This window comes from Schistocerca serialis, chromosome 3 (assembly GCF_023864345.2).
Source record: "Schistocerca serialis cubense isolate TAMUIC-IGC-003099 chromosome 3, iqSchSeri2.2, whole genome shotgun sequence".
NCBI classification, from domain to species: domain Eukaryota; kingdom Metazoa; phylum Arthropoda; class Insecta; order Orthoptera; family Acrididae; genus Schistocerca; species Schistocerca serialis.
In genome coordinates, this window is record NC_064640.1 from 68030083 (window position 1) to 68049622 (window position 19540).

The 19540-nt window shown below is 38.0% G+C and overlaps 1 protein-coding gene across 1 annotated transcript in view; it reads right to left on the reverse strand.

Moving 5' to 3' along the window:
* LOC126469721 (GDP-fucose protein O-fucosyltransferase 2) overlaps positions 1-19540 on the reverse strand; it is a 102920-nt gene that overhangs the window by 75208 nt on the left and 8172 nt on the right. The window contains exon 3 of the mRNA XM_050096913.1: positions 16553-16694. Within this exon, the coding sequence (XP_049952870.1) occupies positions 16553-16694 (142 nt within the window). The remainder of the gene's footprint in view (positions 1-16552; positions 16695-19540) is intronic.

The window sequence follows — 19540 nt, forward strand, 5'->3', positions numbered from 1 at the left end:
ATATTGGACAAGTCAAGTTATAAATATACAGGCTGAAAGTAATTTCAAGGCATACATATTTAAGCTTACAATAATGCACTTTACGCGTAAGTATTTATATAACACATTTCATAAATTTAAATATTCTTCAATGGAGTAAAAGCAGTGATACTGTAAATATGTCTTTAGAGATTTTCCAAATGTATTGACCTCAGTGATAGCTTTTATGTTTTCAGGAAGTTTGTTATAAAGCTTAACTCCCATGTGAAAAGTACCTTTTTGGCACAGTGCTGTGCTGATTTGAGTCATATGTAAGTTTCTGTTTTGTCTGGTAAAGTGCTCATGTATATCACAGTTTTTTTGTAGTCTCCGGTCCTTGCCTATTACATTGAATTTAAAGAACAAAAGGGTTTCCATAATGTACACACACGGTAATGGGGGAATACCAGATTTCTTAAACAGGGGTTTACAAGAGTCTCTAGACTTGCACCCAAACAAGATTCTAATGGCCCTTTTTTTTAGTTTAAAAGTGCTATTAGCTGTTTTAGAGTTTCCACAGAAGGTGACCCCATATCTAAGACGAGAATGAAAGTACGCATGATATGCATTCAATACTGTTTTCTCACCACTGCATGATTTTAATGAACAAAGAAGATAACATGTTTTGCTCAGTTCTGCATTGAGACATTCAATATGCTTATTCCATCTAATGTTACTCTGCAGCCAAAGTCTTAAGAATTTGGTTTCAGTACTGTTACCATCTGGTTCGTCATTGATAGAGACTGATGGGATAAACATGTCCTTGTTAGGAACATTGTGGAATCTTAGAGCAACGGTTTTCTTACTGTTTATTACAAGCTGATTACTCTGTGCCCAACTGCTAAGTTGTTTCGTGACTGTGTTTACTGTCTGCTGTAACTGTTCATTGTCGTCTCCTTTTAGTAGAATCATGGTGTCATCTGCAAATATGATTGTTTTGTGTGCATTAATATTTAAGCTTAGATCATTTATGTACAGAAGAAACAGAAGGGGGTCCCAATACGGATCCTTGGGGTACACCACATTTTATTTGTTTATAGTCAGATAAGTGATTGGATACAGTTTTTAGTTCAATATTTGTGTGCTTGACGCACAGTGCCTGCATACGATTTGTCAGGAAGGAACTGATCCACTTGTTGGACAGACCTCGAATACCATATCTTTCTAGCTTTGACAGCAGAATTTTATGGTCCACCGTGTCAAAAGCTTTTGACAAGTCAATAAAGACTCCTATTGTTTCCTGTTTTTTGTCCATCAGGTTTAGGATGGAATTGATGCACTCATAGACAGCACTTGTCGTTGACCTCTTATTTCTGAATCCATGTTGTTCATTACATAGGATAGTGTTTTTATTTATAAATTTCATAAGTTTCTCATACATAACTTTTTCCAGTACTTTAGAGATGCAGGAGGAAATTGTGATGGGTCTGTAGTTATTTACATTGTCTTTATCCCCTTTTTTATATACAGGAATAACTTTTGATGTTTTCAACACATCAGGGAAAGTGCCTGCCTGAAGTGAGCAGTCGCATAAATGTGTGAGTACTTCAATTAGGTTTGATGCGCTCTTCTTTAACATTGTTGCAGGTATACCATCAATACCTGCCGATTTGGAATTTTGTAGTCCTTTTATTGCTTTAGCTACTTCATCTTGTGAAACAGAACTGATGTACATTGATCCTCTACATGCACTTATTTTATATTCATTTGCCTGGGTGCTCTTAAAGTTTGATTGTAACATATTTTCAGCAACACCTGTGAAAAAGTTGTTAAATGTGTTGGCTACTTCTGAGGGGTTTGTTACTTTTTTATTTTTATGTGATAGTGTTATATTTTTCCAAGGTTGTCTGTATTCTCCACATTCTTTTTTTATAACACTCCACATAGCCTTTGATTCATTAGCTTAATTATAAATGATTTCATCATTATGCATTATTTTTGCTGCTTTTATTACTTTTCTTAATATTTTGGAGTATTTTTCAAAGTATGCGCGTACTACAGGTGAGGAATTTTTTGAGTTACATATTCCATGAATTAGTCTTTTCTTCTGGCATGAAACCCTTATTCCCTTTGTGATCCAGCTGTTTGTTCTAGAGTTTCCCCGTATGGATAATGTTTTCAGTGGGAAAGCAAGTTCAAAGAAATGGGTTAATGTATCAATGAAAGTGTTGAATTTTTCATTTATATTGTTCATTTTGTACACTCCTAGCCATTTTTCTTTCTATAATAAGCTGTTGAAATAGTTCACATTATGCTGGCTATAACTTCGATATGCTGTTCTGAAAGACATGTTGTTAATAATACTGCCTTGTACTTTTATGCTTAATATTTGAGCAAGATGATCACTAAAACCTGCATTGAAAATTTTTAGTGAGGTGGTGTGTAAACTCTTCTTGACTAGAAACTGATAAAGAGCTGTTTGGCAAGTTCCTGATACTCGGGTAGCTGCTTTTACTTCAGCCTTTAAATTGTAGGACGTTGCAAGGTTCAAAATGGTCTCCCTATTTCCACTATTCGTGAGGAAGTCAATATTGAAGTCACCACAGATCATCAATTCACAATCCATTTTATTTACTTTATTTAGCAATGACTCCATTTTGTTTAAAAAAAGTTCAAAATTCCCAGACGGTGATCAGTAAACTGTAGAAATAACCAGGTTGAACTGAGTAATTTTTATAGCTGCAATTTCGTAATCCTTTTCGACATTTGCCCTAGTTAAGTCAGGTAGTGTAATAAAATCTACATTATCCTTTGTGTAAATTGCTACCCCACCCTGCTTGCTGTTTTTCCTGCAGTAGTAAGCAGCCAAGACAAATTTGTTTATTTTCGTATTCTGGATTAATTCTGGGTTAAGCCAGTGCTCAGAAATGCATAGCACTGAGATATCATAAAGTTCATGTGTTAATAGAACGTTAATTTCATCTATCATATTACGCTGGGATTGCACATTATGGTGATAAATTTTTAGTTCGGGCGTATTCACGATTTGGTAATTGGGAATCATATTTACAGCATCACATACCTCTAGTTTAAATTAGGAACGTCAGCAGTGTTGTATTTTCGTTCTTCTTTCTTGTTTATTTTGTTTTCCTCGCTGTTGGAAGGATGTTCAGGAAGCTGATAAATTGTTCTATCCCTTACAAGTCTTTCTTTAATGATTTCACTAACACGATCACGAACAAATCTTTTCCCTTCATAGTTCAAATGCATTCCATGCTTTGTGTGCAGATTTCGATGCAGCTTGCTTATATCAAGTACATCGCATTTAGTGTATCGAGAACACAGTTTCCTTATTTTAATGTTTGTTTTCCGAATTTCTTTGTTTACACACGAACTATAAATCAGATCATGCCTATGAGGAAGTGTGGCAACTGTGTTTCTGCATTTATTAGCTTGTAAAAAATTCTGTAGCATTTTCCCGCAAACATCTGCTTCATTTTTTGCCACATCGTTTGAACCCATTATACAGACGATACAGTCATTTTCTTGCATTAATTTCGTCTGAGAGTTAATGTCCACAACATTTTTACATCCCGCTCCCGGTTTCACTACACTAGTCACTGCTATGTCGCGATTTTTCTCACGGAGCATGCTGGGTAGATTCCTGCCATAACTGTCTGTTAGTAATAGTACATTACTCTTTTTCCCTGATGATCTATGTTTGTTGTTGACATTATTTGAAAAAACGCTATTCATTTCAGTTCACTGACTTTTTCAAATTCACGATCATTTGGAGAGTCGTTATCACAGTCACTTGTTTGCAAAACATGGTATTTGTTTTTTTCCAAAAATGTGACAGTTTTAGCAGACTTTATTGTTCTTTTTGTAGTTGGAACACTATTTTTGTACGGCACTTTTACCCACTCGGACGATATATTACTTTTGTCTTGCATCACTTCATTCAGTGTTGGCTTCGATCGCAGATCCCGATTTTCTTTCTTGAGTGAGTCAATATCGCTTCTTAAGGAACTGACTATGATTTGTAAGCTAGCAATTCGTTCTTTTAGTGTTGTTATTTCAGCGTTACAATTCTTACAAACTCCCTTTTTAACAGCATAACTATAACTATTTCTCAAGTTAGATTCACACACTTCTACACTCGCGGAACCCAGATGGAGACCTGAGGCACACAGTTTTCCTGAATAAAGGTGTTGACAAGGCAGAACACGCATGTATCTTGAAAAATCTGTCTTTTTGAAAGTCCTGAAGGTAAACGGGGCAGGCGGGCTCTGAAACCCCACTTGTAGAGTGTATGGAGGATACCAGTCCTCCAGCAGGTGTCGTAGGCTTTCTCCAAATCAACAAACATGGCAACAGTCTGGTATTTCAAAAGAAAACTGTTCATGGCATGGGTTGACAAAGTGACAAGATTGTGACGAAGCAAGCTGGGATAATTTTAATTACCCTCCTGTTTTGCCATCTGCCTCCTTAAATTCATTTTTTCATGTTTATCTAGTTACCATTAACATACGTGAATAAAATCCACATTTTCATAAAAGAGAAAGACTGGCCCTTAATTTTAAAGAATATAACACCAGATCTAATTCTGTGCCTAGTTTTATGTATGTAATTGATTTTCTAATTTATTTTGACCATTCCTAGTTAGTATCTTTCATTATAGGAAGAAATCAGTAATTGTTTCGTAACTTAAATTCTATTGTTGGCATATAAACAAATATAAATTCTCCACTAATTATAAACGTTTGGAAGGCGAAATGTTATTAATCTTAAGGTATCTATTTGGCTCTATTCAAAAACATGTTAGCAAAACCAGCCCTTCATTAATTCGAAAGTAATTAACAGTTTTGTCAAAAGTATTGTTTACATAACTACATTTGTTAATTTCATGATTTAAACAAATAATTCAGCTTAACTCTTGTAGTAGAAGAAACTGTTAAAAAGATGCAATTTTTCGATGTATTCAGTTAATTTAATGAGTTAAGTTTTAATTGTAATTGTAATTTCTGTAAATTTAACTTCGAACAATGTGAAGTTTCAGTACCTATTATTGTGAGGATATATAAGGACCCGGTTTTTGGTCACAAGACAGTCAGTCCATGGCCATGTTTCAGATGAGTAACCTGTGCTGCTTAGAACAACAACAATGCTTGAATTTAACAGTGTAATAAGTGTTAAACAATTAGGCCATCTGTAAAAACAATGACAGTGTCTGCTCCATACGTATCTGATTATTCTTCAAGAACTGTGAACTTTGTGGTTAGTTTTTTACTGCTCATAGATGTTCAACAAGAAACTATAGTAGTAGTAATCTTCGTTGATCCAGTATGGATCGTGGGACGACGGCTGGCATGAACTTCTTGATGCAATAATTTACCACTTGAGTCTGTGTCGCTTGGCCACCAAGAGCTGTTGCAGGATGATTGATTAACAGATCCAGTTATATGGCACCTTCCGTGTATAGCGATTTTACGACTATGACGAGTGGAGCCTGAAGATGGCATCAATGTAATGCCGAAACTGGTAGCACATAGAAGTTCATAAAATAAAATAAACTTCTAAAAATCATACGGCTGTTGGTAAATTATTGCATCAAGACAATAGTAGTATGTGGAGGTTCGCCTGCTAACTATTAATGAGGCTTATCAAAAGTTTAAACAATATTGTACTGGCCGCATAACTGTGTATTATTAGGGGGTTGTGAAAAGTGAAATTAAAGTACTGTGAAATGCAACTGTGCATCAGTCGGCTACATTATTTACAGTAGTCAGTGTCTGAATCCACAACCCATTTTTCAGCCAGTGTAGCAATGAAATACATCAACACTGAGGACAACAAACAAAGAAATAAAAGCAGGTTGAACCACTACAAGTGTGGTAGGGATGCTCATGAATGTGACTGCCCTCCTCCTCCTCCTCCTCCTCCCCGATGTATCAATTGCAACTGTGACAATGCAGCCTCTGCTCGAGAATGTCCTGTATATCCCAACGAGTGGGCTGTCCAGGAAATCCAGGTGAAGGAAAAAATGTCTTACCTGTTGCCCACAAGTTGTTGGCTAGTTGAAAGCCCCGCATTTTACCATCTGGCACTTACAGTACCGTTCTTGCTACACCTGTCTCCATGAAGGGCCACGGCCAAACAGACTTGCAACCTCAAATTCAGCACCACGGTTGTAAAATACCCATTGTCATGGTAGCATTCCTATCTCCTCCGACTCCAGCTGTGCAACAAGACCCAAATTGTCGCCTCTGGTGGTGAAATCACCTGCTACACAATAGAAGGAATATGCCCACAAAGACTTTTTACATCTCTCCAGTCAACAAACATCTGAGTCTTCAGCTGCCAACTGCAAAGGCTACAAGAAATCAAACAAAGGCAGATGGTCTTCTTCTTCGCTGACTCAGAGATCCTCTTCAGTGGTTTTGCAGCGTGATATCCTCACATGGCTGACATCCGTTTTGTCAGTGCACACCACCAACCATTTTTCTACCCTGGAATCCACAGTCCATCCCAGTGAGAATGCCAACGCCTCCATAGCTCTCATGGAGCAGAATCTTTCAACCTGTGTGCCCTGTAGCAGTGAGTCTTTGAAGGCTGGCACTCAGCAACCACTTGGGTGATACACTTCTCCTCTCATCTGGTAAATGTAAACAGAATGAGGCTAAAGATACCAAGACTCTCCCAGCTGCACCTCAGCTTCTCGTGGTATCACTTACTGAAGGAGGTCAGTCCTTTGTTATGGTTAATCCATTTTTTATTCAGAAACTTGTTGATGCAATTGCTGGCTCTGTCAAATCCTGCTCTTGTTTATGCCATGGCACTTTGCTTTTGGAAACTAGTAGTGATCTCAAGCACAACTGCTTGCAGTTTCACTTCTCCACAGCTAACCTGTTCATGTCGGGCACCATCTTCATGTGGTGGTATTTACACTAGGCTGTTTGACGGTCTGACTGAGGGAGAAATCCAAACTTACCTCTCTGATCAGGGCGTCCTGCAGCCAATCGGGTGATAATATAGACTGATGCATCCATAGTGCCTACACATACTCTATTTCTCACGTTTCATAGATCAAAGATCAAAGTGGGCTATGAAGTCATCACAGTCTGACAATACATTACAAACTCAGAGTGCTGCTTCCAGAGTCAACATTATAATCGCACTCGTGTGTCACGTCAAAACCCAGCCTTCAGGAGCACACAGGGAGGAAGGAGAAACAAAGTGAAACCTCTAATGCCGAAGCAGAAGAAGGGTATGAGAACGAGAATGAAGAAAGAAAGAAAGAAAGAAAAAAGAAAGAAAGAAAGAAGAGAAAGAAAGAAAAAGTGGAGGGAGTGTTCTGATGTCAGGCTACTGAAAATTCAGAACACATTCCCAAAAATATCTGACACATGGTCCCCAAGGGAGGCGAAGAAGAGTAGCAGGAGGACAGGCATTCAGCACAGAAAAGGGAAAAGGTGCTGCAAAGGCTGGGGCCCCATGGTATCCAAGCACAAACTCACCGAAGACTGGTGAGCCTGCTGGGGGAAGAGGATGGAATGGAGAGACCAATCACATTTATGTCAAAGACACTCCAGCTCATGAGAGTTACTCTCAGATCAAAAACGAACCAGCAGTCACCATTTTTGTGTCCATAAATTTTGCATATTTATGAATGGTTGTAAATTTCTTCTTACCACCAACCACAAACCGTTCTGTCACTTTTTCAGGCTGGCTACTCAATCCTGGAAAAAAAGAATTCCCTGATAATTACAGATGTGAGAAGGATGATGGTGACAAGAAGTTCCTGATTAGTTACTAGTGAGCACGGGGAGGGGGGATGGGTGCTGACCCAATAATGACTTTTCTTTCCTCTCAGCTGAGCTATATACCAGGCATAATAAGTAGTTTTTAAACTCTACAACTTACATGGAATAATAGTCACATAATTAACAAACTTTGAGACATTAATTATTTTAAAATTTGTGATTTATAAATCTCAATAACATTCATTTTCAGTGCTAGGTTAAAAATGCATAATTTCCTGAGATTTTAATTCATAAGACTCCCTGAGATTTCCCAGATTTTTACAGGTAAAATATAATTCCCTGAGGATTCCAGTTTTTCCAGAAGAGCTGACATCCTGCTTTTTGTACCCAGGGCTAAATTACCAGAGTGTATGTGGCATTGCCTTTGTAAGGGGCTCTCTATCTGGCAATTTTCCAATATCCTATTCATTATCACACTTCACTCAGAATTATAACACAGACGTATTGTTTTGCCTTCCAGCAGGTGCAGATTCTGAATTTGACTACCAGAAAACAGATTTTTTTCAGTTAGACAACCAACCAGATCAACTTCTGAACAAGTTCTCTATAATTTCTCAGAACATTAGTTGTCTTGATATGACCTGCTTCTTCAATGAGTGCTGTAAAATGTCCAGTTGGGTTTGTCTCCCAAGTGCTCTGGTGCAGATACACCTGGTCTTTGCCTCCTCCCCATTCTTCCCCTCTTCATCAGCAGCACTAACTTCCAGTTTGGCAAGGTGTGGTGTTCCTTACAGAAGATGACGAATGGAGCCAGAAGGTAGTACCATTTCCTTTGCAATGACCCTGTGTTTCAGCTTATGCATAAGCCCACAGGCAAACTTCTAGACTGCATCAACTAATACGCCACTATGTGTACTGGCCCTGTGTAGCCCCAATGATTTGCATGGGTGGTGCAACAGTTTGCCATTCACCAAGCACACCAATCAGCCCCCAGCCCCACACCAGTTGCTTCAGCCATGACCAGTACTGACACAGCTGTGGGATGGAGGTCACATCCAATTTGAAGGCTCTTTCCTGGGGTCTGCACATCATGGGCTCCTTCTCCCACAATCTGTACTTTGTCCACCTGCAGCTGACAACAATGGCAGCCTCAATGGGAGCTTTGACTGGATCATCACAACAGAAGGTGCACCCACAAGATAGTGACCGACGGCAGCCCCAATTCACAAAAATCAATTACAAAAGGTTTTGCACCCACAATGATATTAAACATATTATCACAGCTCCTTTTGCATTGAGCATTAAATAGGCTGGCCGAATGATCTGTTCACACCTTTAATGCGCAAATGCTGAAAGCTTCAAGATCTGCTTCATTGGCTCCACCACTAAACACCTCCCTAGCATCTTAAAGGTCCACAACCATCAATGGTCGAAGCCCACCACAGCACCTCTATGAGTATCTTCACAGGATGCTTCTGGATCTCCTCTGTTAACCCCAAGAACACTAAGCAGACAGACACAGACACACAGTTCTGTATGGATGTCTTGATGCGGACATGCACATTTGGGCAGGGTCCAAGGTGTATCTGGGGGTCCATTGTCATTACTAGAAGTCTCCAGATCCAACTCCATCACAATGGTTGACCGGGACATCTCCCCAGAATGAGTCCACTTCATCAACCAGCTCTCTGCCACATCTACTGTGTCGTCTACCCCCATAATGGCCAGGCAGGTACCAGCTTTATGTGTCAGTTCATGGGAGGAGGTATTTACCAACCACATTACACATGCAGACTGACGATACATACATATCGATACATGTAAAATTTCACACGTCTGGCAAGAGTGCCTGTGGAGGGAACAAGGAAGATATTGCAAGCCAGTCATGTAGTTCCATAGTGAGCCAATTGTAAGGCTGCCCAATGGTGGTTTCAGCCCTAGTTACTGCTGCCCAACTCACTTCTACAAGTGGACTCTTCACTGATGACTGTTTCTTATTTGTTTAGTGCAACAGACCAATAACTTGTGGATTCCACAACTTCCTGCCTATGTGGGATTTTGATAATGAAGTACACGTTTTTCAACTAAGTCGAGCTTGGACTTTATTCTATTACTCTGGAATGATCTCATAATAGTTCCTCTTTGTGGCTTAGATAACTACTCCATCAATAACTATTACTGTTTAGTTCACGGATTAACCGACAATTTACAGTGTTGTTGCAGAAGTTATTTGTGTTCAGTAAACATTGTGGCCAGCAGTCAGGGTTACACCACAGTTCATTTCAAACTTTCATAATTACAGTTACTTTCACATTTGGTATGAGTTGTAAGATGAGATACATCAGTCATGGAGAAATTTTTGTGTCCTTGCATGACAGTATAGTCAACACAATTATGTAGCAGGTCACACACAGCAAGCATTACACTTAAGATACCACGGCACAGTAAGAAAACTTGCTCGATGATGGACATTATTTGCCATAACGTGTCTTGCACAAAATAAATAAAAATCTTGACCGTTAGCTATAATGAAACCATTTCTTTTTATCATTGTAAGCTAATTTAATAATGCCTGAAACAATATCAGAAAAATCAGTTTGAAACCAACTTTGCTGCCAGGATAGCTTCCAGGTGAATTGAAACTTTGATGATTGTTTTGTGACTGTTGTATGGAAGGAAAACAAACATCCCATGTGATGAAACCATAGAATGGAAAGCTGCATTTTTGATGTCCTGTTTCAAGTATCCGATCCAGCAGAACAAGTTATTACTTAGTGCTGTGAAATTTCAACAATCAGTAAATGCAAAAAACTGTTCTTGTATAATATGAGATACACTACATGAGCACAACATGCCATATGACATTGTTAGTGGCAGTGCCTCTAACTTCAAAGGCCACTATTGGCAGTTAGATAATCCCAGTGCAGTGTTGGACACATCAGCGCATTTTAGCTAGTAAATGTTGGGCAACAGCTATATCCAATTTAAATGAAATGTAAATACAACTACAGTCAATTTCTCAAGTTGAAGAATGGAAATTTAAAGGAATCCAAACCCCATATATTACCTGTAGTTCGTAGGTGGAACAGCTGGTTTGAAGCAGTATTCTATTTGGTAAGTAACTTCTATCACACTGTAGGTTTCTTTAAATTGCCAGAAATGAGAGAGACAAGCAAATGTGGTGTAAATTTTACACAAAATCTCAAGGCCAGACATGAATAGGATTTACTCCCATATGGTTTTTATCAAATGTCAGGCAGCTTGTGGAACATGTAACTATACTTGAGGACTCAAAGTATCCAGCATCACCTGTACTTTACCTAAAACTGTATACTTAATCTCAAATTAAATTTTGGAATAATATGTGAAGAACAGCACTTAGAAGATACATAACAAGCACTGTGTGCTCTAATGACATCAGAACAAGCTGCATGCAAAGATGTCTTTGGCACGCCAGCTAATTCTGGAAAAAAAAAAAGAGAAATTGAGTCACTCCATGTCAAATCAACATAACTGCCAACACAACCAGCTCTGATTTTAATCAAATTTGGTGCGGTCATTGCACAAAAGGAGAGAATGAAAGACTGCACAAAAGGAGAGACTGAAAATTGCACAAAAGGAGAGACTGAAAGATGTCACCATTTCAAAATTGTAGCATGAGCATGATGAAAGTAATGGCCACGCAAAGTTCTAAAAATCTGCAGACAATTCAATAAATGCTGCTGACAAAAATGGTTGGTTCATCTGGGGAGGGGACCAAACAGCGAGGTCATCGGTCCCATCGGATTAAGGAAGGATGGGGGAGGAAGTCAGCCATGCCCTTTCAAATGAACCACCCCGGCATCTGCCTGAAGCGATTTAGGGAAATCACAGAAAACCTAAATCAGGATGGCCAGATGCGGATATGAACCGTCGTCCTCCCAAATGCTAGTCCACTGTGCTAACCACTGTGCCACCTTGCTTGGTGATGAAAATGGTTGTAACTTCTGTTCTAACAGAGACAGAACTGTGACTCAGGTAGTTTTGAAAAGAACTGTGAACAAATGTTCAAATGATATCCAACATGGCCATATTCAAACTGTTCATAATTAAGGTAAGTGACTCTGACCTTTGATCTTGAATATCTCAAAACATATCAGCTTCAAAATTTCTGAAAAAAATATATTTGCTTCTTCAAGTAACACTACAGAACACAGTAAAAAAGTGTAGTTGGAATGACATTTGGATTCAGAGGTATAAATCATATCTACAGCTGTGTTTTCCAAAAATCAATACACTTTGAATGCAAACTGCAGAAAAATGAAAAAATACTGAAAAATATGTTAACTGTTAGAAACATGGTGTAATAGTAACACACAGTACGATAGCAATATGAACAGGTCAATAGCAAGTATCTGTAAGACGCGAGGTAACGAACTATGACCTCTGACCTTCAATGATGCAAAACATGATATAACCATCACAGACAGACATAGGAGGAATGAATGGCAAAAAGGTTCATATTAACACATTCATATTTACACAAATAAATGCAAAGACAAATGTATCATCAGAACACATCATACCTCATTACTGGGTAGCAAGATACAACACTGTGCATTGTTTGGTGAAAGGACACACTTCCAGCTTGTTGCTGTTCTTACAGCAACCTTTGTAGGAAAACATTTCTTATCCACAGTAAAGATGTCAGTTTTCTTGGGATTTATTAATAAAGGTGAAGGACCATGTGCCTGTAGGAAGCTAACTGTAACCCCACTAGTAACTTTCTTAACATTCAAAACACATCCAAGCCAGCAGCAACCTTCATACATGTACTAAAAAAAAAAAACAACAGTGATGTCACCAAGGCATGAGCCTTGTTTCATCACTGTTAGATATTCATTTCTGAAGTTTTGTGAATTGGAGAAAACCTTTGTTTGGATTTTCTTGTGGCTGGTGGAAATAACACAGTGTAACTTGCATCTGCAAATGTGCAAATCTCAGCTAGCCGCTCTTGAAGGATAGATGCTTCTTCACCATACTACTAGTTTTATAATGCATGTGATACACTTTAATGTTACAGGACTGCATGTCATCATCTGAGAGCTGTATATGCACTGCAGACTGGCTTTGGGAGCAAGTCTCTTGTTGGTACCAGTGACATCATCAAATGGTCCTTTGGCATATGATGTGGCAAAGAAATGCCACTCTACACAGACACTGGAATCACACTCATGAAAAGATATGTTTTCAAAATACTTTTGGTATCTGTAGTGGGCTGCAGCACCATCTGAGAAATGCACTTGGGTGTCTATGACAATGGGACATCGTGAAGTTAACGAAATTATGGAGGAAAAGATGAAACCAAATAGTATCATGTGTAAGGCATTCTGATATGATGATAAATGAAATTTGAGCAACTGTAAGGGTTTCTGGATGTCTATAATAAACAACAAATGGATGAATGGTGGCCCGTGCATTGTTCCAGTGAAACCCCCGGACCTCATCCTGTAGACAAATGCAAAATTCTCTGCAACATCATATATAATGAAGTATTCACTGTCACAAAGTTTGTCTTCAGATGTTGCAGAAATTCAAACTGTTAGGTGGCTACAGAGGAGTGCAGAAGGAGCTTTTCTTAATTTTTCGATGAGGTTTTCCTAGAAGCTTTCCATAGAAGTCAGACATATCTGGAGAGTTATTTTATCTGTAGAGGTCAACAGTTTGTACATTATTTCATCAGTTCAATTTTTGTCAAGCAATTCTCCTTGTATGTCATTAAAGAATATGAACTTGGGTAGTTCTCTATATGTTGACATATAACACTTTGGCTCCATGGGATTACAAATGATCTGAGCAAGACAGCGTTTGTACATGTTGACAATCGGCAAAATGTGTCAACTCTTTCAGTCTCAAACCTTTCAACATGACACCTCCAAATTTTCGTGAGTACTGCATTTTTGTAAATACTGCAAACACACATACTGTGGTTACTGGGTCATAACTGGAAAAATTTGGATAAAGCTACTTTTATCTTCGAATGCTTGACACAGCTCATGCATGTTTCCCAACGGCAGCTTTTTTTTGTTTATGAACCTTGGAACCATTTTCCTTGACAGAAACAAAATCCTTCTCCCTAGGTAAACAGTGGCTTATATCCTCTCAGTTGTAGAATTCTATGGCATGTTTCACATGTTCACTTAGGACACGTCTAGCTCTTCGATTAAGAGTTACTAAGATACCAAATTCTTTGAATAATTGTTTTGTTTTTCTCACTAAATAGCTTGAGGCTCCTAACTCATTTTCAATCCTCCAAAAGCTCCTAATCTTTGCAAGAAATGTTAATATCTGCATCTTCTTCCTATTTGTGGTGCTAGTACCGAATTTCTCTTTAAACTACATTATAGTTTCAGATTCCACATTTTTTTCACCCTCTACATTTTCTCGTATTAACTTTGGAATACCTCGACATTTTCTGAAACTTTTTCTGTGCATATGTTTTCTCTCTCTCTGTCTTCTTTTTCACTGGTGACTCACCAAGGGATACAGACTGTCATTTAATGCAACTAAATCAATATCTGTGGCTAAAGATGTGTCTGACTCATCTGAGGATATATGCAGGTTTGTGATACTTATCAGTTTCAATGTAGTTGGTTCAGCCACAGGCCCTTTCTTCTGTGTCGATTTTTGCTAGACCTATCACATATTTAGTCGTCTGTCATTATGTCACTGATCTTATCAACCATCCACATTTGCACTTTGCCTATTACAAATGCTTGCTATTGGCCTGTTCATACTGCTCCCTTACTGTGCATTGCTATCACACCACCATTTCAACAGTTAACATGTTTCTCAGTACTTGATGTCATTTTGTTGCATTTGGAGACAATGTGTATTGCTTTACTGTATCACACAGATGTAGATATTAATTCATATCTTCTAATCTAAATGTCATCCCAACTTGATCTTTTACTGTGCTGTGCAGCATCATAAAGAAGCAAATATATTTTTTCAGAAATATTCAAGGAGACACATTTTGAGATATTGAAGGTCAAAGATCAAGGCCCTTATCCACATTGTTTGAATGTGGTCATGTTGGATATAAAGCTTGTTCTTGGCCCTTTCCAAAATTACCTCATTCACGGGTCTGTCTCTACTAGAACAGCAGTTACGTTTTTGTCAGCGGTGTTTGTTGAATTTTCTGAGCATTTTTAAAAGTAACTATTTTTGTCGTGATCATGCTACAATTCTGAAATTCGGTGCACTTTTTGTTCTCAGCATTTGCAATGAACAAATCAAATGTGGTAAAAATCAGAGTTGGTTGGGTTCAAAATTGCACTTTTCTGTGTTTATTTGACATGGAATGACCAAATCTAGCTATATTGAAAAGCAAGGATCCCAATCATAAGAGGTTTGAGTCTTAGCTCTGACATTTTCTCCCAGGAATGTCATGTTAAATAATAGTGAAAAGAAGATCAAATTGAGACAGTTTTATGTTTTTAAGGTGTGACATGACATGCAGTGTATAGTGGGTTTGGTCATTTTAAGTAACTTGTTGAAAAGCAGTTAAACGAAAATGGCAAATTTGATGTAATGGATGTTTTACATGCCACTCAGACTGAGCATAAACATAACAATATTTGCTAAACATTGTTTAGATTTACTGTGGATACCAACAATGTTGCTCACTACAACAGTGTTGTTACAGACAGCAGATGTAATATTAAAAAATGTAATACTGAGATATATACACTACTTTCTTTTGACAAATAAAAATATATAATCTAAGAATCAGCCATAAAATACCAGCTTTCTTTCTTTCCTCAAAGAGATTAATGACACAGTAGTAGTTAATGAAGCTGTTGCCAACAACAAGATATAACATATACTAGTAACAGGGAGTAACCAGCTTCATTCAAATCTGCACATCTAATCATTTCCAAATAATTGGTGCTAATTTTGCTAACATAAATTCTAATTTCACCAAAAATAGATGTTACATATTTAGATCTATAGTAATGGCTTACTAATGCCTAATGACAGTTATCATTTCTTCAATTAGTGAGTGCTGAAATCATCACATGTAATAACTGCATACGTGCATAATGATACACAAGCAAAATAAATCATTTTGGTGCCTACAAATTAGTTCACAGAATCAGAAATCAAGAATAACGAGTGACATCTAATGGATAAGTTGTGAAGAGGCCACCCAACATGCTTCAAAGGACAAGACAAATAACTGCTTCAGAATATTCTTAGGGTGAAAACTTGAGAAGTAATTCTGCTCACACAGAATAAAAACTAAACAGTTACAGAAAACTATGCCTACTGTTAATGACTCTATTGTACTCAACACAGGTAATATGACAACTGAAAATGAGGAGAAATATGCCAAGGAAACATGAGAAATAGCTGAAGTGATAGTTGGAGCTTGACAAAATGGCAAAAAACAATGAGAAAGAAATAACAGAAAGAATAGCACACCTGGTGCAGCACAAGACAACATGTCAGGGACAAGCGACAGATCAGCTGAATGATGGACTACCAGCCAAGTAAGTACATTACATAGCAATAACGAAATCATCAAGATCTTTAAGGTCTGAGAAAGAAAAACTGGTCAGTTTTATATTTTCATCCAACAATACATGAATTCATGCCAGCTTAACTTCCGCCTTGACAGTGGTATATACACAACAAAAGGCTACTCTTAAAATTTATTTTAAAGACTTTTTTCATAAATCAGCATGCAATGTCATAAAAACACTTTTAATCAGTGTGATATTTCATTCAGAGGTTCACACACATACACAAAGGAAGAAAAAACAATTAAGAAATTACATAATGCATACCGGAAAAAAAATCTGTCATTTCCACAACTGGGGTAAATTTTTTGAGGCTCTCTATGTCAAAAAATAAGCTCCAAGGCAGCATGTCCTGTCTTCCAACATCTGTTGATTGCCAGTGATAAAGCTTTGGCCATGGAGGTAACACCTTCCAGGATAGGAATGACAACATATTAACAAAATGTGTGTAGTAAAAAAACAGGTACATGAAATACATACCATATACACATATTTCACACACAGGAAAAATGCTGAAACAACCAGAAAAATTGTCCAAAAAGACATGTCATTTTCCTTGAGAATGTTGCGAATCACAGAAAAGATCTAAAGAGATATGTTGATACCAAGCATAACACATTATAGTTGTTAAGAGTTTTGTTGTACAGTCAGGTCCACATCCTGACGCAAGAAATTGTAAGAAGGGTTTGGATTGCTGATTCAGTCAGGAAGAGAGAAAATAAGTTACTAATTATTTAAGACATAAGACAGGACAAACAGTGATCTAACAATAGATAACGAAAAGTGTAGATATCTCAGGTCTCTACATCAGTTATTACTATCTCTACAGCAGTTAACAACAGACAAAGCCAAGTCATTTCCACAGGTTTTGTGGCCGTATCACTTAAGTATAAATTGTTTAGACACAAATAAGTATAGAAAGCATGTGGAACTAAAGTTGCTGTGGTTTAGGAAGAAAGGAAGATGAAGGTTTAACATCCTGTGAATGATGAGATCATTAGAGACGTAAGTCATGTTTTGGACTGAAAAGGATTATGTCAGAAAGCATAGTGACTAATGAGGATTAAAGATGACATGAAACAGACAGTCATTATTATGGTAAGTGTGAATGTACAAAGATGTATGGATTCTACAGATCCCAGCATGGAAACGATGTGATACCATTCGTCAGCTCCGACTTGTGATGTAACTATGTTGCGTTATGTGATTTTATGGTTGCATGGAATATTTAAAGAGGGCCTTTTGCAGTGCGTAGTAATGCTCTCTAGTGTTGAACATTAATGTTCTGAAGTTGTGTTTATCTAAAGAAAGTGTTTTGTAGTATGTGGTGGCAATGTCTAGTGTTGAATGTCGACATTACAAAATTTCTTTTGTTTCAAGAGGGCATTTTGTAGTATGTGGTGGTGCTTTCTAGTATTGAATGTTGTTATTACCAAGTTGCTATTCAATGTTGTTAGTGAGTGATTGGACTAGTGTAGTGTTGTTTGTCGGCCACTGTATATTACTCGTTTGCTTTGTATTGCAACTGCATGTTCGGAGCTTTGTCGGTATTGTAGAGTTTCTTCTATTTTGGTCAAGGAAAGTTTTTCATTACAGTTAAATCAGAGAGTTTTGGTTTTATGGTGTTGTGCACTCTGTTATAGCTAAATATGAAGTTTTCAATACATGTTTCTGGAATGATCTGTGCGTTCCACTATGAATGTTCACCCTTCAATAGAGTGTGCGATTGTCTGTACTTCCTGGCAGATTAAAACTGTGCTGGACCAGGAGTCGAACCTGGGACCTTTGCCTTTTGTGGGTAAGTGCACTACCAACTAAGCTATCCATGCTTGAATATCTCAGTTGGTACAGCACTTGCCCGTGAACGGTAAGGGTCCTATGTCTGAGTCCTGGTCTGACACACAGTGTTAACCTGCCAGGGAGTTTATAGTTGGATTTTCTTGGTATCATGAACTTTGTTCTAGATATATAAATCAAGTGCAGTTATCTATACCAGTTTTTGGAGCAAGCTGTGGCTTTGGGGAATCTTGTATTTCGTTTGAGCTATACAGGTCAAATTAAAATTCCAATACCAGTTTGTTACAGATTTATTTGCATGTTGGTATCATTGAATTCAGTTTATCTATTCAGGTCCACTGAAGTTGGCAGTACTAATTTAGTGGATTTATTTCATGTAATGTAAGCTTTCTAAATTTTTGTGTAAGTTTCAGTTTTGGTGTGTATTTCACATGAGGAATGTCATCTATCTTGTTGGTCCTCCCCCAAAACTCCCTAACTGCTAAGGTTGCCTTGTTAATTTCTTCCTCGTCTTTTAATTATTTTGGTTACATTTCATATAACGAGATCATTTTCATCTGTTCAAGTCTTGACTGTGACATCGTGGTCATCATATAGCATATGGGTGAAACTGTCGTGTCCATCACCTTGATGACACAACGGGTCAAAGCCGATGGCTGGTATCTGTATTGGTATTTCCAATGAGTTGGTTGGTTGGTTTGGGGAAGGAGACCAGACAGCGTGGTCATCGGTCTCATCGGATTAGGGAAGGATTGGGAAGGAAGTCGGCCGCGCCCTTTCAGAGGAACCATCCAGGCATTTGCCTGGAGTGATTTAGGGAAATCACGGAAAACCTAAATCAGGATGGCCGGACGCGGGATTGAACCGTCGTCCTCCCGAATGCGAGTCCAGTGTCTAACCACTGCGCCACCCCGCTCGGTGTATTACCAATGAGTGGTCGCAAATGTAAACACTAGACTCTTGCTAATCTGGCCCTCAGAAATCCGGCATATATCCAAAAACATGTGCACACTGAATTATTGTGTGCAACAATGCTTACTTAAACAACGCTTTGTATACTGTATTTGAAATTGTAGCTTTCTTTACAGTTCAGAATCATGTCCTCTAAAAGGAAACACATTATGCTAGATCTCAAGCAGAAACTCAAAATTTTATATAAGTTAAACCAAGGCTCTTCGCAGAAAGCCATTGTTGCCGAGTTCACTGTTGGACGAGTAACTATTTATGACATCAAAAAGAAAAAAGATGTTATTCAACAGTACTCAACACTAATGGATAGTGAGTTGGGAAAATGGAAGGTTATGCGAAAGAGTGATAATGAAGAACTGGACGTAGCTGTTTATAGATGGTTCATACAACAACGCAGTAAAGAAATTCATCAGTGGCCCAATTATAAAAGAAAAAGCAGCTGCATTTAACAAACAACTTGGTGGTAGTAACTTGTTTGCAGCAAGTGAA